This window comes from Diadema antillarum, unplaced genomic scaffold, assembly GCF_040938485.1.
Source record: "Diadema antillarum isolate AM-2024a unplaced genomic scaffold, OU_Dant_1.0 seq00000382_RagTag, whole genome shotgun sequence".
Classification (NCBI taxonomy): Eukaryota; Metazoa; Echinodermata; class Echinoidea; order Diadematoida; family Diadematidae; genus Diadema; species Diadema antillarum.
The window spans coordinates 3,594,278-3,615,619 of NW_027271380.1; the positions used below are offsets into that span (position 1 = coordinate 3,594,278).

Consider the following 21,342-nt stretch of genomic DNA (forward strand, 5'->3'; position numbering starts at 1 on the left):
TAATTCGGGTGCACGCATCATACTGATCGTTGTCGGGTTTGTTGAAAGGAGACAACATTCCGTCTATATATAATATGGAGACTATCATGAATGCATGCTAGATAGTAAGAGCACGGCAACCAGACAGGGTTACTGCTTGAATCATTACATGTATTCTGAGGGAAGAAAAATTCTATAAAGCCTCTCTTTCGTGTGAGTACACACATGATGTTTTGCGTGACGTAATACAGGGGAGACACCACGTGATTGGACATTCTTCGCCGCGCCCTTAATTTGCATAATAATTTCATGATGATTACACGGACGTGACGAGATGGTCATCTTCGTTCATACCCACGTCCTGTGGCTCCGGGCCCCTGGGTGGAGTCTGGAGGGCAACCTTCACTTCTTCATCCTGAACACGAGAGGATGTATGAACGTAAAGTAAGAAAACAGGAAAAGAAACTCAGAACACATCTATGCATGATGTAACATCACTCCTACCAAACTGCAATTGGTGATCGAATTGACTTTGCTAAATACATCAGACTAGGATTAAATGAAATTGAACTACTTCATAATATGTAACATTACTAGCGGTTTCACTGGCAAAAGTTAACCAAGCTTTAAGCTTTCTATTCAATGCCATGGTAGTTGCGATTTTCTTAAGTTGTATTGTTCATTACGTATTCAATGCTACAGCAGCAGAAACCTTAAAAATAGAAAAAAGAACCTCCTACACACAAAACCCCCCTGAAACATGCACACCCAAACATCTTCCTATAGACACATTAGCCTTTGTGAGCCATTGTCTCTCATTGAATAAAGATTTCATGTTCATACATACTGTGCTGAAATCGAATGGCGATCAGTATCCTCTAATTATGCCTAAGAAAGATACTATTGCATTGAAATAAACTCCAAAACAAGCTCTGGAAGACGGAATTAGGTCAGGGCTGACTGAATTTGACCGTCAATTCTTATGAACTTCTGGTTTTAATGCTAGAAAACTTTCGTGAAAAGTTGTAGCCGGCTAAGATAGGGATTCTAAACTTTGTCATGCAGCACACAAAAATGTCTTGAATATACGTAGCTTGCCTGGCACTCTGTACACACTATATATATGCGTGATATGAATAAGGTCCTTCCTCTATAGATCAATATTCCCTAACTTCTTTTATATTCAATCCAAAAGCAAAAATACATGTATTTAAAACCAGCGCTCTTTCATGTAATATTTTGACTGCGACGGCTGCTGACTGCAATGTAATGAACCCACCACATTAAGAAAGTGTCAAATAATGACTTCAAATGCTAAAGCTTGATGTGTATGGAAAAATTAATTATACTAGAGGCGAAAAAGCGATTCTTTGAAACTCGCCCAGGCGCCTTGTTCAGGGCGACTTGTTAAAGCTCGCCAAGGCACTTGGCTTAGGAAGACAAGGCGGGAAGTCAACTTCGAAGAAACAAAAAAAAAAAAAAAACAACAAAAACAAACAAACAAACAAACATAAATAATGCTTAAGATGAGTTTTATGGAGTTACCTTCACTAGACAACTAGAGAAAGCACTTGAGGCAAGTTTCAAACAGTCGCACTTTGCTGCACTACTAGTAATCAGAAGCCTCCGCCATTTTATGTGCTCTTTGAAAGAACAAAACATATGTCTTGGTGCATAGGGTCACATCAACAAGGTGTGTGGCATAGGAGTGAAGTGGGCGTTGCCCATGTGAAAGCGGTTAGCTACACTCACACTGAAGAAGCGTGCCAGTACCTCGCGCTTCGCCTCGCTGTCCTTGCGAGCGAGGTGCTGCTTCCGTAGGGCCTGTACGGCAGTGGCGCCCCACCTCACCAGGGCGGGGCTACGATCACCACCACTTCCCCTGTCGCCACCGTAGCCGGCGCCTCTCTCCTGTGGTTGTGGCGCCAGATCACCAGAATCTCTGGCGCGCTCTGACGTAGATAAATGGGCGCTTTGGTGAAAAGGTTCAGATAATGTAGAAAACAAAACAAGGTGAAACACAACATAATGAATACCAAATCATATGTGCGTCTAAAGATTCGCAAAGGCGAAAACAACGTGTAGTACAAATGTGATTACAACATGAAACTTTCTATGTAGTTGTTACTGTTTCTTGCTATATTAATGAATATAGGAACATGACGCGAAGCAGGTATGACTGATGACAACATTGCGATATTCGGATCGGAATAAACACTTGTCTATGGCAAAATCAAAGATCCCCATTCTAATAACACGTGACAAACTTCTACTTTGTCCATATTTGTGAATAACACAATGGATTTCTAGTACAGGTAAAACAAAAATGGAGGCATTAGGTCGATGTGACATTATCTGAATCTTGCCTTTCAGTGTTATATACTTTATCGATTTTCGTCCCTTTAGTGGGTTATTCGGCTATAATGCAGGGATATGGAGGGGTTGGAAAGCCCTCATTTTGGAAGTTCGTCCAGAGTTAGGAATTCAAATGTTTCTCTGATGTTGATAAAATAAAGCATAGTGTTCACTGTGTTTGTATTGCATAAAACATGTATTGCAGGAGTATATTACTATGTTGCCTATTCAACTTTCTCAGTCTCCTATAGTAATCGCTGATTCTGAGTTGAGAAATGGAGTAAATTAATATCGTCTTATGCACTAAAATTGTTGGACCAATTTTAGCGACAAAGCATTTTCGGAAGTAAAGCATCTTCAGTTAATTTCGGTAGCTTTCATTACAAACTACTGGTCAACCAAATCTTACACCACAATTATGGGAATTACACTAATTAGCATTAGTCACTGGATACTCTACTTGTTTGATTTTGATAATGTATGTAGTTGTAAGAATCTCACAAAAGCTCGAATGGTGTCTACCTGCCGTGCTGTGAAGGGCTGTGAATGTGAGACGGTGGCTGGGATCTCCTCGCGCTAGACCTCGGCGGGAGATAGCGTCTGTACACGCTGTACTTGGTCGAGCGTTGAATGCCGTGTGGCGACACGTTGAAGCCCGGCATGGCCGAGCGGCGCTCTGCTAGGATCTCCGTGACTTCTCCGTCCAGTGCGCAGAAGAATACGAAGAAGAAAGCCCCCTGGAAGACGAAAACAGGGCAAGGTAATGCAGGCAGTGGTATGGTTTATGCTTAAAACTGTAGTGTCGATGCGGGAGCTGTCACATTATAATCAATATACCGATTGGTTTTGACGATACTGCAATACCATTTATTAGCAGAAAGTCACTTTGACAAACTACTGTACCTCGAAAATATTTCCTATGAAATTATATGCTTAACAATTTTTTGATTTGATAAACAAGTCTGATGAGCTTTGGTATTAAGACTGGAAAAAGATCTATCCTAAAGGATATTAAATGATGCCGGTTGTAGAAGTTATTGGCGCAAATATCATGTGTAAGAATAGATTATACAAAGTTTTACCACCATTTTCTTCACAGGCACACTATATTCATAAGTGCCTGAATATTTGCTGCCTTCATTGTTGCCTAGCTACACTTCGTGTACACATTATCAGTCAAAAATGCGGCATGGTGTCACGCTAAGTTCATGAAATCATATGGACTTTAAATAAATCACTTCTATGAAACGTGTCACTGAAAAATGTCACTGATGTACACTTTCTGACATACTTGTCACATTCATGGCTTATTCAGTGCACTCATGGAAAGTGAAAATCAAACTATGGGTAGATCTTGTGGATTTTGAGTGCGTTGGCGATGCCACTTACCTGTAAGATATCAAACATGGCGAAAAGAATCTGCGGGATAACACTGTACATATCGACTGATATCAAGACAAAGGCCCAGGCTACTGCCATCAACACAACTTGGATCCAGCAGCCTTTGCAGTGGTTACTACAATCAAGAGAGAACAAAAGCACTTGTAAATATATATATATAAAAAAGGAATAAAAATGCAAGTCATGACGACAACACTGGCCACGAACGCAAAAGAGCAACTTGGACAAAGGTCCCAATATTTATATAATATTGGATGGCCTTGAGATTAATACAAGGAAATATTGGACGAGCTATGCACAAATATTGGACGAGTCGAAGACGAGTCCAATATTTTGCTTAGCGAGTCCAATATTTCCTTGTATTAATCGAAAATAGGACATTCAATATCATCATTATTATCCTACAGAGGATTTTAGCGAAGAATGTTTTCACTTAGGCCTACCCTTTCTGTCTCCGACTCCGAGTGCTGTGTGGTCTCCTACTGTGTAGTGATCCTGACATGGGGTATGGTATGTTGATGTAGGCCTACACTCTTCAGTGCAAGTTAATCCACTTCAGTCTCTGATAAAACAGTGATCTATGTATCCAAGGTAGCCGTCATGTTACTGTTAGACCGAGATCTAGCTAATTTAGACCAGAATTAGATGTATTTGTATCCGAGATCTGAGAAACAATTTACGTCACATCTACCGTAGATCGTGAAAGATCGAATTAGGCTACTACAATTAGTAGTCCTACTGTATAGTGTATACGTACACGTCGCGGTACAGTATCGATTATGCATTATCGCGCATGCAAATGCAAGCGGCGGCCGGCTACATGTATTTGTATATCGCGCGCGGGCTATCTAGCAGTATAGCGCTGAGCATGCAGAGCTGCAGATCATTCGTCGCCTTGCGCCTGCATGCACAAAAAAAAAGGCAACTTATTTTCATCAAACCTAAATTTAACTTCCTATTTTGAAAAATTGTATAAAAAATAATTTCAACTGATTGATATATGAAATTTGTTTGCATGAACACAGAATTTTAGAAGAAACGATATTCTAGTTAATTCGTGATTGACCAATCACAGACGTTTTTACTTCATATTTCAGGTTATCTCGTATATATCTCAACCAGTTTATAAAAACTTTGGGGAATCCCCCTCTTGCCGTCCAATATTTTAAATATTGGTCGCCTCGGCAAAAAATATTGGTCGAGTTCAACAAACTTTTTAAGTGGGTTGGAGGTTATGAGGTGCGTCGACAAAATAACACTTGTATTTGGGCTCTAAAAATCCTCTGTATGGATAATAATCCAATATATTGTATCTTACAGGTATGATCTCTTCAGCCCAATGGTTGTATTATAATCAAGTGATGGCGAACACACTACGAAACAGAAGCTGAATAACCGCCATTGTCGTCTGTGAAAATGACCCCTCATTTGCAACAATCGAGCGTTGAAGGCACAAACTCTATAATGATTCCAAAAAGTGTTCTGACTACTGATGACTGATAATTATGATTTGCCAATCATTGAAATAATGTGGATATCCTTTTGGTGCATGTGGCCCTTGCATGTCTTTCAGCGTTGGCCGACCAGTATATCAAGGTCTAATCTGCTTTGTGCTAGAAAAGAAGTCAGCAGAAGCTGTAATATCTGCAGGTCCCACGGTTTTGATTGATCGATTGATTGATTGATTGATTGATTGATTGACTGAATCATTCATTCATTCGTGCATTTCATTCATTCATTACAGGTAATCATCGATCGTATTCACGTTGATCGACATAAATGCAATATCAACGACTAAATCCCTTTGATGAATTTATTCATGTTGTTTTTGTATTTCACTGAATACATTTTAAAATAACTTGCAAAGACAGCTAACAACTGAAAAATGATTATATCAATCAGTTTCTACTTTTTGTCCTGGTAGTTGGGACTAGTATACAGGACCATGAAAGATGCGTATATGCGTCACAACCTGTGGCCCTCAGAAAAAACAACAATAATAGCACTTTAGTATGACTTCGTATCCGAGATGGGAGAATATTTTCCCCTAATCAATTGACAAAGCGTATGCTCCACCACTGTCAGTCAGGCACAGGCGCAGAAAACTGCGCCTCCCGCCAGGCGCAGAAAACTGCTACTTTGGGGTTATCCGCCCGAGCGCCGAGCAAGTGTGCCCGCTACAATCGATTCTCGTAGTTTTCGCGAACAGTCGGTTCCATTGATATCGTCTGTGTATCAGGCGCCCGTTACTGCTTTTTACTGATTTGCAGTGCACGAAGTACTGTATGCAAGACAAATTGCCCAAACACGATAGTATGTATGTGTATACTTCACTGTATCACCATAATTATATCGAAATACAGCATGCATCAGGCACATCCAGAGCCATACGCTCTCACCAACAAACACCATGCGTATATAGGTCTCTCCACACTGACCATAGCTCATTTATAAATCAAGAAATAGGCTAGTGAGATTGAGAATGAAGTAGGAGTCATTGGGATTACCTTGCTGTTACGATGTTACGCTGTTCTGCTTCCTTTGCAGAATCATCTGCAATTAACTCTGATAACTCATGTTTGTTATGTGCTCTCTTGTATAACTCTGTCTCTCTGGAATCTAATCTAAAACTGCAATACCTATCGCATAGCCCCTGCCTCTGTGCTTTGCCCATGGTCAGTTCAAGACCAGGGAGGTACGAGGTAGGCCCCACAGAGAGCCTGGCCGCACTTTCACAACACTTTCCTTGTTTTAAACTGCTGCCCTATGTTTACTCAACAGAGATAAGAACCCAACCTGCCGGGGAGAGTACCACAAAGAAGAGAGAGGGGGAAAGAGATGATGCGTTGAGAGATGGAAGGTGGCTGTGCTGGGGGAGAGAAAGGGAAAGAAGCCACGAGAGGGGATGAGAGAGGAGAAGGGAGAGAGGAAGGTCTGATAGGAAGGAGTACATTTCTGTTACACTAGCCAACACCTGTTGCACAAGGCTAAAAAGAGGGCAAACCGGTGGTCATTCAAAAAACATTTACCTAATTATGTATTCCGACCAGAATTACGCCAGATGTCAAGGTTTTATTCCCCTAGAAATGATTATTATGCAAGATTAGGTATTTGGCTTACTACAGAGGAAATATCAGAAAAGTGTCAAGGTTGGAATTTTCGTACGAAATTAATATCGATTAGGTGTTTTAATCACCTAAATTTTCTCCATGCCTTTTACACTACGAGCATCGCGTGGCATGATGGGTATTGTCATTATAATATTCATGATAGCAGAAATCGGCGCTTTTCGACAGGCGCAGTTTTCTGCGCCTGTGCCTGACTGACTGTGCCCTGGCTGAAAAAAAAAACAAAAAAAAAAAAACCAAAAAACAAAAAACTGAACCGTGGAGCCGCGGGCATCCGTATCTGAACCAGCCATCACGTTTGGGGCCCAAGATTATGACCTACATTGTATTTGTAAACGGAATCACGTTTCGGGCTGTTAATGATTAGATACTAAAGTGGAATCAAAAGTTTGTTTCTTACCCGATAACTTTATTTGCCTCCTTGTCCTTGGAGTAGGAACTCTCCATAATATCCTTCATTGTGTAAACTAAGACAAACACGGTGATCTGTAACACAAGCAATTTAGAAATAGGGGTATGACCTTTTGATGTGATGGAAACAAATAATATCAAACAAAGGTATACTTTTCAGGAGGAAAACGACTATCCAGAAATCACTTATCCAAAGATATGACATCACGTATAGTAGGAAACGTTTTCTTTGTAATTTTTACTACCAGTATGTCATAATCTTTGCAAGTGATTCTTCTTTTATAGATTAGTATCAAATAATGCCTTTAAAGTGATTTCTGATCTTCTAAAATTCTCTTTAAGGGTAACTGCTGCTACTGACAGTCGACAACACTGCTTTTGCAGTTTGTCAAATGCACATAATATTGTAACTAATGGAAAGCTGTGGCATAGAGTATGATATTGTATAGTAGGGCTAACATAAACCCTGAAAAGTATGTACATGTATATGTTCGTAGCATCGAAGAAGTTGGTTGCAGTCGTAGAAATTTAGATGATATTTACATGGATAACGTATAAAATGTAAACAGCATATAAGAGAGAGAAGAAAATACAAATTGATAACTGGTGGGACATAAATAGATAGATAGATAGATAGATAGATAGATAGATAGATAGATAGATAGATAGACAGATAGATAGATAGAGAGAGATAGATGATAGAGATAGAGATAGATAGATGGAGAGATAGAAGGAGGAGAGGGGGAGGGAGGGAGGGAGAAAGAGGAGGGAGTGGAAATAGCAGAGATGAGCGAACTTACTGCCCACATTCCCGCCGCCGGTCCCGCCAATAACCATATATGCTCAAAATCGATAAAACATCTGAGAGACAGAAAACAGGAGTATGAATTTAAGTTAATGATTTGACTGTCATGGAACCACTTCATTACAGTCATGCATGCAACAGTTGAATCGAGATAATCAATGTATGAACCACGACAACAATGTGGTGTCGCTATACTGTATCAAAATTATGCATTTACATGCTTAAAACTGCTAAGTATTTTGCGTCTACAATATCCGCAAATTCCGCAGTAGGTATATACTTCTATGAAAAAAAAAAATCAATGTACAAAGCTGGCTGCACATTGAACCAAATTCAATAACATAATAGTCACAAAAATGTCACTGACAATTTTACATCATCATTTTGTGAAGTGAAATTGTAAGTGAATGCAGAAAATGGTTCCGTATTTTAATGACACAAAAATGTGAAATGAAATAAATATTTCTCTTAATTCGTTACTGGAGTGTCAAAAGAATTTGGAACTTGCGCAATGCATTATGATAATCTGATAAATAATCCACAGTAAATAACATGCTGGATACTATCATTCCTTGATTTTCTTTTACACCGTCAGCAGCCTCATATCAAGGTTACATTTCATTTAACGGCTATCGTTATCTACTTACGCAGGTACAAGTAAACATTTAGCTGTTGCTCCATGACATAACTTTGAGAAAAAAAAATGTCTGTTAAGCAGTAGCTCTGGTCTTTTCCCAAAATGTATTGATATTCAAATACGCCCTCTATTGAGTAACAGACGACCAATGCAACTATTTCACAGTGTGTCAAATAATTACGACTCACACATCAGCGGCGAAGTACGTCTCCCATTTGCTCTGGACGAGCGCCCCCACCAAGACGGCTGGGACAACTGTGAACAGACGATAACATAATTAAGACTTTATGCAGATATCTATAATGCGATTGATCTTCCTCCCCACAGGGGCCAACATACTTCAAGCATTGTCTTTTCAGTGCGTCCCTCCATTCTCTGAACTTTTCATATTGTTCACTTCATTTTGATTACTTCAATATACATTACAATGTATCACTTCTATACAGTGTTTCACTATTATGATTCACTCTGTTCATTTCACGTTGTCTTGTTTACATTATTTCCTGCTATAAAAGTAAAATGTATGTTACGTTTTCTGTCGGAAATGGAGATGAATTTGCATTGAATTAAAATTGAAGCAGTATGGCTGTCCATAGTCTCTACTCACACCAGCCAATGACGTAGTATCGCAGCATGGGTCTCTGCTGCTGTGTGTCTGCGTGTATGGAGTTGGCCACCTCGATGTAGAGATTGAAAGCCTCGTTACATATCCAGCTGAAGGAGGCGATGAAGAAGAAGTGGATGGCGATGGCGAAAATCTTACACACGGTCTGCAGAGGAGACAAAGTAAAATCCCGGTTTTATGAATGAGAACCACGGACATTCTTCACACAGCAAAGATTGCTGAGACCACTGACGAAACATGGGCCCTATTCATTAACCGCAAACCATTCGTTCGGACCAAAGTTGTAAGTGAAAATTATCATAAAACACCGAAACCTACGAGTTATCAGAGAGTAGAGAAGCTACAAAGGTATCGCGTGGTTTAATTTATTTTTGTTACCGCTACTTTCGTTACTAAGATGATAGTAATAACAAGTATGATAATGGTAATCATCATCATCATCATCATCATCATCATCATCATCATCCATTCATTATTCATCATTATAACCCCGATCAGTTTCATAATCATCTACACGTCTCCTAAAAAAGCCAAAACATTCTGTGCTAATTTCGAACAGAAGGAACTACAAAAGACTGAAAACTCACATCCTGTGAAGCAAATTTCAAATCATTCGCTTCCGGATGCATAATTCTAGCGATCAAAAAAAGAAAGAAAAAAAATTACTGTCATGTCTTACCGCGTTTTCTTGCCGTGTGATGCCAATCATGAAGAGAATATGAAGGGAGAGCAGCGAAATGGCAAGGTTGCGATGGACCGCTACTGTGTCTGTTGTACACCTGTCGTGAGATTGGGGAAAGAGAGATCATGACCAGAGTTCGGTCCCCTGACATCTAATACACTACTGGTTCTGCGCCCATGATGATTTCTTCTGAAATTAATAGGTCTTGACGTCACAAACTAAGAAATCATTAAATTTATCAAAATATCCATCAAATTTGATTACTTCATTATTCATATTTCTGTACCTACTAAGTTCCATCCTCAAAAAATTGCCCATGCCTTTCGTGATGTCATCAACTGTGAAGGCAGTTGATCAGTGAAAAATGGTATGCACCTTGCTCTAACATGATATACTAGTTCACAACAGCAAGACATTACTCATTTAAGAAAATTTCACACCTTTTCTTGCCATGCTCTCAATTTTTCAACATGCATTTTAATGACGATGGTAATTTCCAAGGTTCAGTGGTGTTATCATATGAGATCTGTCTGGAGAGATTTTGTGCGCTAGTTAAGGAAAGATGCAAGACAGTGGGTATTGTGATCTTTACTTGTTAACTTATTGTACTGTTGATGAGATCACGAATGGCAAGACAGGTGTTATTTTAGGGGTGGAGCTTGGTGAGTGCAGAAAACTAAACAATAGAATGATACCAATCTGCAATACAGTTTTTTATTTAAACATCTAGAATATTAGTGATTAATAAATTTGTAGTATTATTCCCATCAGAAGTCAACATGTAATAGACGTTAGAGTACCTATAACCGTTTGCCTAGCAAAACATGATAATTCCTCTATAAAGTCTTTGAGGATACAAATTTGTAGGGAAAGGGCTAGCACCTACATTGTACACTGCATCTGGTAGGAGCCTCTCTACTTCTTTGATATGACATAATTTGACTATTATCAAAACTAACTTTCCCGTTACAGCTTTCCCCTTTTTCTATGTCTGTGTAGGGTCACCTTGGTTTATGGCGTACGCTTTATACTGTACTGCTACAGCAGTACAGTGAAGCCCACACCAGCACTAGTAGAGAAGGGACCATTTTCGTAAAATGACACCTATAAAACATCAGGGTCCTTAATACTTAATACAGCTTTTCTCCCAATGATTCTCAAAAGGGCGGGAATTCGGGGTTGACGAATCGTACCGGAGGTAGAAGAAGACGCCGAGGGAGATGGCGACCATTGTGGTGAAGATGAGGATACCGATGTAGCCAGCTGCTTTGACGACAAACCGAGGAGGTTCACCGGGATCCCACTATAATACAACAATGAAAACAGATGACATCATTGCTTCATGAACGAACAATAGTGTAAAAAGAAACCCTACATTTACCATCTAGTTTTGCACAGAGAAATGAATGGTGTGTGTAAATCTATTCTCTTTTTATTTTTGGTGCTATGATTAACTATGCCAAGCAACTTTTGAATTGTATTAACGGTGAACAAGTGGAATTTATCATGTATTTATATTATCATGATGTGCCAATTTTTTCATTGACCACACACACTGGAATGCTCATTCATGGAACATACGCGTACGTGTATAATTATGTTTACATACAGCACAGTTTGCGTATACACATATTATAATATTGTATGCGTGCGTGTGTGGACTGAGATCCACTGTAATTCACGTTACTTACATTAATGTCGTACATATCGGTAGTGACAGCAAACGTGCCTAGGCGGTAGTACAGACACTTGACGAACTCTCCGTCCGACGAAATGTTCCCGTCCGAATCCTCCCAAGACCATCCATTTGGCCTGAAAGAGATGCAGATTATAATATGATGAATGGTTAAAGTTTGTTAATCTGAACGTTCCTTAATCCGAGGGTTCGTTATTCCAAGGCTCGTCATTTCCAAGATTCGATAATCCGAAGGTTTGTTAATCCGGAAGTGGAAAAAAGGTCGTGCTTCCGAAGGTTCGCTAATCCAAAGACGAAATAAAGTTCGTCAGTACGCACCTTTCGGATTTACGTATACCTTATTTCATTTCGGAAATTCGGAATAACGAAGCTCATTTTATTTACGGATTAACAAACATCTAAGGTAAAAGAAATTTCTGTGTTTCGGAATAATGAACCTTATTTCATTTTCGAATTTACGAACCTTCCAAATAACCACCATTACCCTGATGCATGGTGTGGAAGAAAAACTGGGATCTTATTAAGTGTAAGTGTTGTGTATTCAAATGCTTTACAGTATTAATCGAATACCCTTTCTTTCTAAAAAGAAACATCTCATGCTTGTAGAGACGGGATCTACTGTCAAAGATAGAAAAGAAATAAATAAGTTCTTGAAGGTCATATAAAGTAAAAAAACCCCATATATTCAGAAGGAAGATCACATCCATATCTTTTTTGCTTTACGGTCGATCGCATTGAGAGTTATACCTTAATTGCAGTTTCTATTCAAGAAGATATCATGTACAGATTGTAAACGTTTTTTCAAGCGTGATTCCAAAGACATTTTCAACTAGCATTCGGTGTTAGCTGGCATCAGTTTCTCTATATCATTTGCTATATGTACGTTGTTATCACCATATGAATATCTTACATTACGATATGACACTGCTATTTAGATAGTGACAGCAATCCATGTGATCCACTTACCCGCCACTGATGTCAATGTATACACAGTCCGGATTGGAGATGTTGAACGACTACAAAAGGAAAACAAAATGACATAAAAAATGTAGTTCATGGTCATGACACAAAAGTTTAAGTGTACATAATCATACAAAGCGATGAATACGAAGATGTCGAAAGCGCTTTTATAATACAGAGTGGACTTGATTGAGAAGTTTAATATCCAATATCTATAATGATAATATCCCTGAAAAAACAAGACACGCCTTTCTGTCTGACCAAATTTGTATATTTTCTCTGACTTAACACGATTCTTATTCGTGCTGAAATACATACTGTAAAAACATTTGTATCTATGCATGATACGACTGAACTGAGATGGATCAATCCTCCCTTAATCATTAAAGTATGACTAACATAAAACAAAACGCTGAAGTTAGTAGATCAAATTCTTATTCTCACTTTTTATCTTTGTCGTTGACCGGGAAACCCTGAAAAGTGGAAGTTATACAGTTGATCATAACATACTTTGTACATGATTTACCATGTTAGCATAACATTACGATGAAAATTCGTGTAAGATTTTTGAAGACAGACGGCGAGTAGTATCATTGCGGGTGGAAAAGCAAAACGTTACACTGATATTACAAATGCTGGCTATGACATTCCGGGCATTCTTACGTTGGTAAACTTCAGGTTGATTTCGATGGGGTCTGTGAGGTTGGCAAAGACGTCTCCAATATCAGTCTCCGAGTACACGCCAGTCGAGATGACCACGGAATTGACGTTGTCTTGTTTGTGTCGGTCTTCTTTTTCCTTGTCTCTGACGTACTGCACGATGACTTGTCTAACAGTGTGAGGATATCATGTCAGATCACAATGTTATATGGATTCAGCAACAATTAAGCTTTTGATAATTTTCAGACTCTTTCGTAGTATTTATGATAATCATGATCATGATCCACAGCATATTTTGTATAGCGTCATTTATATCTATTTTAAAAACATTCGAAGGCGCAGACTCCTCAAAGAGAGTAAGCAATTAAATGCCTGGTGAAGATGTGAGTATTGAGTGAGGCTTGAAAGTGCTCCAGTTTGTCAATTCCACTGAGAAATGATGTGTGCCTAGCTGTAATGCTTAATGAAATCATTAAAAATAAGTCAGTAATCAATACTGCTTGGTAGGCATATGCGATGCTGTCAACTTGTTTAAAGGTTTGCAGCAGACGAAACATTGTATGAACTATATCTATTTTACTCTTTTTGTTTGTTGTTATGCAGTTGAGCAAAGAAAGAGAAGGGCATGTTCACAAAGTAATCTGAGCGCTAAGACTGTTGCGAACATCGGTAATATTTAGGCACATCCAAACCACATAATGCTTTGTTTTCTGATGATGGTTATGAAGCAAATCTGTAAGAGAATCATCAGTGGTTTGATTACTTACTCAGGATGGTTTGGCAAATATCTTGCGATCTTCTCGTATCGGATGTAATATACAGCCACGCTCTTTTCTGTAAGATAAACAAGGAATGGAACACATGATTGTCGAGGATTTAAAAAAAAATGCGTATTGCTTAAAGGGCTCGTATAGTTTTGTTTGAGACCTAACTTTAGGTTTTTAACATTTTTGGGTGAGATAATGAGAAACCTCTTATGAATTATGAAAGAGCATGTAATTCCAACAGGAATTCAACTTTTATTTGATGAAAATTGGTTATGAAATGGATGAGATACCCAAAACAGATCAAAACTAATAAAGTGTGGGACCCACATTTTATTACGATCGCTTTGTTTTACTTTGTTTTGGGATGTCTCAGCCATTACAAAACCGATTTTCACCAAATAAACTTTGCATTCCTCTTGGAATGGCATGCTCTGTACCATTTCATAAGTGGTTTCTTGGTATCTTGCAAAAAGTTAAAAGCCAAATCCTCAGCTCCATCTATACGGTACCATCCCTTTAAGCACCCAGTACGCAATGATATCAAACAAAACTAGTACCTAACGAAATTAACCTTATTTTACTCAACCATTGAAGCATTATCATTTGCTATATTTTCACTGTTTTTATACGAAAAGAAAAAGCTATAATGTACCAATCAACCAACCAAATACTGAATGAGTACTACTTGTGATTATCACCAGATTATATGTGCCCTTGTAATGATAATTTCATATCTGAATTAGATACACAATCAGATGTTCCCAAATCATCTTGCAGCGAAGAGAAATGGAGATTAATTCACGTGCTTTGCATCAGCACCAAAACTTATCTGCCACTTAAGTAATATGGCAAAAGAGGTACATCAACTGTGTGGAACTTTATGTGTAAAACCCACGAGGATTTGTCAGCGTCGTATGTCTTCAAAAATATCTCACAGCTAGAAATCCAAACACACGTTTCCTGTTTATATCTATGTCCATCGTCTTTTCTTTCGAAATCTTAGGAAACTCTGCTGTGTATAGGCTTCATCACAGTTGTAACGACAGTCATTTTCGCACCCAGAAGATCGTCGTCCAGGTCGTCGAAGAGCGTGTTGGGAATGATGGCCTGTCCGACCTCGGCTTTTATGGATCCCATGCCTTGGATTGTGGTGTCAGGGAAGAACGAGCCGGTAAACGATTTGGGCTGCACCATTTCCAAATACAGAGCTGAAAACAAGAGGAAAACAAATGTATCAAGCGTAAGTGTGATTTTATGCGTGATGGAGAATTTCAAGGAAAAAAAGTGTCTGCCTTCGAGCCAAAACATCAAAAACATGACTCACATCGGACTAAATTAAGTTTTCGCAATTAAGCATCATGGAAATGATTTTTAGAGTGTATGAACACTTCTGCAAAAATGATCACATTGATGCTTAGTAGAGGTTCAATCGACATTTGATCGATTCGCGCTTGAAATGGAAACTAAAGCAGAAAAATGAATGAAAAAAATATGATAATTAAGGGTGATAATGGTGGTCTAATAACTATGGGAACAGAATTAATGACAAATTATCATAAAATCAGTTAGTATCACAATAGTGGTGGTGAAAACAAATATGATAGATTTATTTTTCATTAATATCAGCGAAAATGTACGATATGATGAAGCTCTCTAATCCATCGTACCGATGTTATTCCTGACGATTGCTTTCTTTCCATCGCCTTCCTCGACCGATATATCGCCCCTCTTCTCATGGCGGAGGAAGCTCTTGGCAAACAAGTCCACAAACTCGTCCATCACTTCGAGCAGGTTCACGGCTTGTGCGCCCCGGGGAAGCGTCGCGTTCCACGCCACGTCATTTCGCTCGTCGATGATATTGTCGACGGTGTCGGTGAACCACTGCATCGTAAAGACAGAATCGCTTCTTATCTGGCTTTTGTGATATACATTTCATAAACACTTGCTCGGAAACCGTCTTAGCTACTCAAGCAGCTGTTCTTGCACATGTGGCGTATAGAATGTGATACCCGGTAAATGGTTTTACTCAGGTCATAAGTTGTTGTTTGGTTGTTTTTTTAAATTGAAATGTGTATGTTTACTGACGAGATCAATGATCTCACTGATGACGTCTTACTCATTTGTAGGAAACTTAACCTGTTACCGAAAAAGAGGGAATTAGCGGTGAAAATGGTCGATCTACTGATTGTCCAGAGAGAAGGTTTGGCTACACCAACAGAAAGGAAACATTATGTATAAACGAAGGACAATGAGATTAAAGTTCTGTTCTTCCTAAGTTGAGCACATAGCTTCGTGCCATGATGCCAAGTTCATGAATCTGTTAATCTCTCCACGTTATTTAAAGCGGAAAATGCTACTTAAATTTCAATTAGTTTCAGAGGTGTTTCATCTGCCTTGTTATTGTTAATATTAACAATCAATCCATCTATCCAAATTACCTACAAAACTCTCCGCCAATAACGTCTATTAAGCCATTTGAGGGTTTTAATCTGTATTTTCAAACTCTGGCACGTTCAAGAAAGCGATGTGGTCTTACCCTCACGAATTTGTCAGTATCGCCGTACTTCGGGTAAGCCTTGGGTTGCTTGAATCTCAGCATGGTATCGGTCCAGTGATATTCATCGAACGACGAAGCCTGAGCTCTGACGATCAATCGGAGGCAATCGATACTCGCCGATAGATCGGACGGGTTTGTTTTCTTCCCCAGGGTGGAATTGTAGAGGCGTTCCAGGAAGGGCAAAATGTTGGCTTTTGGACCGAACACGCTTTTCTCGATCTGAGAAAAACGAAAATGAAGTCGTTAGAACTCTACGTGCTTACAGATTTTAGACTATGCATCAAAATATTACCTCTACTCCGATGTGTTTAGTTTTCAGGCTTATCTAAGCAATTGTCATGTCCAACAATGGTACTGCTTTCGTGCAAGTAATGTTTCAGACACTATAACTACGATGTTTTTACATGGAAAAAGCCTCAATGTTGAATAGCTTATGTAGAAGACGTACAGGGAATACAAAATCATTGCGTGAGCTTTTATCACCTACCTCGTTCTTCAGATCCCTGAGTTCATGGGACACACAAGCCGAAGCATTCGCCTCCACCCACTCGCCAAACAAGTCATCTTGCAGGCATGTGCGAGTAGCGAAACCTGGAAGAAACACACATATTGTGAAATTATTATCTCCAGTATAGTAATTACCTTTAGAATAGAATTATATTGCACCCTACAGTGACAAGGTGGTTACATCCAAATGCGTGGGGAGATATGCATGTACAAATATTTCTATACTGTGTTTGTCTATCTGTGTGTTTGCAAGCATATCTGTTTTACTATTTATATATCTACCTGTATATCTCTCTGTCCATCCTTGTTTGCATGTATTTTATGTACTAGTATGTGTATGTGTGTATTTTCCATCCACAAATCGATCCATCTCTCTATCGAACCGTGTATGATGTATATATATCCATCTATATAACTATGTATGTACGTATGTATGTATGTATGTATGTATGTATCTATCTATCTATCTATCAATCTGGTATCATGTGTGTGCACTACAAAACATGTTACACACAAATACTGTGTGTCCTGAGACTTACCCTGTGTTGTGCCCGGACAAGGTCTGGTGGAGTTGTGACCCGTTGGTGTCCGAGGCCATAGAATGTTCTTATCATGGCCCTGGTTACATTGAGGTCCTTTCATAAGACAAAGATATACATAAACAGACTTTGTGTTTTAAGCCAATAACTTCAGATTTAAGTGTCTTACACAATGATTCGTAAAGACCTCTAGTGATATGTTAATAATGTATAGATATCTAAATATATATGTTAATTCTGAAGGAAATATATACTATACATTTTGTTTTGTTCAGGAAGGGTTAATATCAAGCACGTCAATTTGTACGACCATGTTGCTACTAGTTTCGTTTTTAAATCGCTTAAAATCAAGCTTCGTAAAGTTGGAGAGAGAAATGTACAACGACAAATATATAAAAAAAAAAAACCACCATAGTTTCATTGTTGGCCCTACTTTGAGCAAATAACAATGGCAAGCTTTCTCATGCAAATGATATTCAGGCAAGTACTGTACATGTGTGATACAGAACTTAAAGGTTTCATTTAAGTTTGATGATCTCACCAATCGTATGACTGCAGTGACTGTCACAATCGTCATCCTTGTTCATCACGCATTCATCTGGAAGGGGATAAAACAAATTGGTTAGATATGACAGAGGAAATCTACAAAGTCATGAATCGCAAAATTTGAATAGATTAGTCTATAACCCCTTACGCCAATTACTGTAACCTATCTCAAAATATCTGAATCCAAGACAGATATATTTTCCATCGGAAATAAGACAGAAAGATTTCGTCCTTCCTGATATTCAAAGAACTTCAGCTTTGTATCTACAAGCGTCAGAACCGTATCATTACTCATGAAGCATCCAAGAATCTATGGAATAATGGTTAGAACACATCGTCAGTCATTCTGCCTTGAAATTAAAGTGAATGTGTTCTTATTGTAGAAGTACGGAGTATCATAATCTTATGAAATTTCAAGGAACAAACGAGTTTGATTTCTTGGACATTACCATACTATTCGGCATCAGTTGTTCGGTTTGCACTCGATGCGGGTTTTCCGTCTTTGTCCAAATGACCACTTACTATCACTTATCATTGCTTTTGACGAACTCACCAAACACCCTTGATGGCCATCGAAGCTTGACCATACCCCTCGTACCGCTACGGAAGTCTACCCACTCCGCTACGTTACCGCAGTAAGTGAAGGTACAGTCGGTGGCGATCTGGTGGATGTACGAGTCATTCAGAGTGACGTTCCACACATGCACGTGACTGAGCTCGCCCAGAAAGGCCCTCGTCTTATCTTTCAGGTGGTGCATCATGTGACCAATGGTCAAATCGCCACCGGACTCGATGTGACCGTCGAGCGGCAGGGCTCTGGGGGAAGTCCCGCTAACGTCAGCCACCAGGGTGCCATTTCTGAATAACTTCCAAGCTCCACCTGTGAGATGATGGAAAAGAAACATCCACAGCACTCCTCGTTTTCCATCTTAATTCAATGCTTGCAATTCCATACAACATTAAAAAAAAAAAAATGATACTAAATCTATATGGTCTCCCCATGAATGATATGTAGGCTACCAAATCAGTTAATTCAAAGGAGATTGGAGGAGGATCCTGCCTCGTCCACCAAGATTTCCAACCGACAGAATTCCAATCAAATCTCTTAATATAGAACCCAGGAAAAGAGTTGCTTTCTAATGTAAGCTTCATAATTTGTCAATCATTCAGTAATCATTAGACATATAGTTCAGAGAGTAGTAATTACATCTATTCAGTTTCCTGTGCCGGCGAATACTTCCATAAGTTTTCACAGCAAGATACCAGGATAAGTTGTTCTGAAACATTCTTTTCATTTCATATTTCGTCAGGTTAATTTCTTTCGTCACGATGGTATACTCTCATATTCTTTTGAAATTATAGATACGTATAATGTAGGTTGACGTGAATTCACGAAAAATGCTCGTGTATTGGGGGAAAATGGCAGAAGGCTAAAAAGACTGGAGTGCGGAGTATAAATGCAGGCCCTTTATGGAATACCTTTGTCCCACGTCACCGCGATGTGGCACCATGACCCCGCCCTCATACCCCAGTCTGCCTCTTCCGTGTGCTTATTGAAGACGCCTATTCGGAAGACACGCCCAATGTTGATCCGCAGCTCCTCCTTGTGGCCCACCACATAGGCGATCAGGGTCGGCTTCTTACTTATTCTCTGTAAACGTGCAAAGGCGAGAAACTTAAAAAGTGCAAAATGTTGGCAGGTGCAACAATTAGAATATACTAGCATGACTATATCGACTGAAATATGACGAGAAACGATATTAAGTATACAACCATTGGATGGTCACCTGTCCTGATGCCGTGTGACATTTTTCCATAACCAATTAATTTAAACATAGTACGTGTGAGGATTGTCAAAAGTGGATCGGAGTCACTGAAACAGGAAAGACGCTTTGATTACAAGACAACACCTTCATAACATTAACAGAGATACAAGTGGAATATCCCAGAAATAGCTGTTATGCTGTATTAAGTGTGTATCAGAAAGCAAAGCTTATCGAGGTGGTCAAATCCCCTCTCGTGTGTCCCTTTCATAAGCTGCTATATTGTACAAGTGCATGGCAGGCAGAACTACAGGCTTCTCTGTGATAGTAAGGGAAACCTTACAATAGATTTCCCAGAGAATTTATTTATTCTCAGTACAAAGAAGGAGCATAATCTCGAGTGACTGGGTTAGTTATTTCTTTAAAAACAAAAAACAAACTCTGAGTTGTATTACTGTAAGATTTCATATATGATGTTGGAAGACATTATTCTTCAACCATGCAAAATTTCGTGACGTTTGCGTAAGGGATATACAATTGTACGACCTTTATGAGAGAGAAGGGGGGGGGGGGAGGAAAAGGGGGTAGGGAAGGGGATAAAGGGGTAAGTGGTGAGGTCAAAGGAAAAGAAAGAACCTCAGGACTTTGCTTTCACCTCTTCATCCAGCTTTACCCAGGCTGCTACTGTGAGTGCTTCGAGTGCAGGCACGTTCTTTCCCAGCAGTATGGCGTAGCTGGGAGGGTCTATGTGTTTGAAGTCTAACCTGGAGTCCACAGCGTCAGCTGGAAAGATGCGAAAAAGGTTTAAAGAGACATCTTTTAAGTAAGGTTTCACCAGGGAGGTGGTCTCTTCAAACACCTCCCTAGCGTCACTAGGTAAGATGACAGTGAAAACATCAGGGGTTAGGATGCCCTGTTAACTTGTTTAAGATTAGAATTCATCGTAGCGTAAAATGAATTCATCGGTTTTTTTTTTTTTTTTTTTTGCAGTGGCTTTCGTCAGTATAAAAGTGAAAACGAAATTCACCTGTGATAAACAGCAGACATGTAAACGTGGACGTACAGATGGGAATTCTTTGCATTGTGAGCTCATTACTGAACTGGAAAAACAAACCTATACCATCAGGCGACATCTACATAAAGCAAGGTCATGGTCTAATCTTCTATTTTGCTGGATGTTAGCAGTTACTTGAACATGTAAGCAATCTCCCTTTTAAAAGACCTTTACAGATATTCAAAGCCCTTTGCTGCTAATATCACGGGGAAGTAGACGGCGAAGTCATCAAGGCCTGTACATAAATTGCTAATGGACTGCTAATGTAAC

At 39.2% G+C, this 21,342-nt stretch overlaps 1 protein-coding gene across 1 annotated transcript in view; it reads right to left on the minus strand.

Moving 5' to 3' along the window:
- Nucleotides 1-295: 295 nt before the first annotated feature.
- The window catches only part of LOC139731684 (adhesion G protein-coupled receptor L2-like), a 35,721-nt gene continuing 14,674 nt past the window's right edge, over nucleotides 296-21,342 (minus strand). Inside the window, exons 4-26 of the mRNA XM_071642573.1 lie at nucleotides 20,674-20,801; nucleotides 19,735-19,906; nucleotides 18,809-19,135; nucleotides 18,251-18,307; nucleotides 17,710-17,805; nucleotides 17,151-17,254; nucleotides 16,643-16,882; nucleotides 15,774-15,987; nucleotides 15,165-15,314; nucleotides 14,107-14,173; nucleotides 13,343-13,508; nucleotides 12,686-12,735; nucleotides 11,715-11,835; nucleotides 11,217-11,326; nucleotides 10,021-10,120; nucleotides 9,324-9,486; nucleotides 8,905-8,971; nucleotides 8,075-8,135; nucleotides 7,264-7,349; nucleotides 3,724-3,850; nucleotides 2,857-3,071; nucleotides 1,732-1,951; nucleotides 296-394 (exon numbers count right to left, since the gene is read on the minus strand). Of these exons, the coding sequence (XP_071498674.1) occupies nucleotides 296-394; nucleotides 1,732-1,951; nucleotides 2,857-3,071; nucleotides 3,724-3,850; nucleotides 7,264-7,349; nucleotides 8,075-8,135; nucleotides 8,905-8,971; nucleotides 9,324-9,486; nucleotides 10,021-10,120; nucleotides 11,217-11,326; nucleotides 11,715-11,835; nucleotides 12,686-12,735; nucleotides 13,343-13,508; nucleotides 14,107-14,173; nucleotides 15,165-15,314; nucleotides 15,774-15,987; nucleotides 16,643-16,882; nucleotides 17,151-17,254; nucleotides 17,710-17,805; nucleotides 18,251-18,307; nucleotides 18,809-19,135; nucleotides 19,735-19,906; nucleotides 20,674-20,801 (3,140 nt within the window). The remainder of the gene's footprint in view (nucleotides 395-1,731; nucleotides 1,952-2,856; nucleotides 3,072-3,723; nucleotides 3,851-7,263; nucleotides 7,350-8,074; nucleotides 8,136-8,904; nucleotides 8,972-9,323; nucleotides 9,487-10,020; nucleotides 10,121-11,216; nucleotides 11,327-11,714; nucleotides 11,836-12,685; nucleotides 12,736-13,342; nucleotides 13,509-14,106; nucleotides 14,174-15,164; nucleotides 15,315-15,773; nucleotides 15,988-16,642; nucleotides 16,883-17,150; nucleotides 17,255-17,709; nucleotides 17,806-18,250; nucleotides 18,308-18,808; nucleotides 19,136-19,734; nucleotides 19,907-20,673; nucleotides 20,802-21,342) is intronic.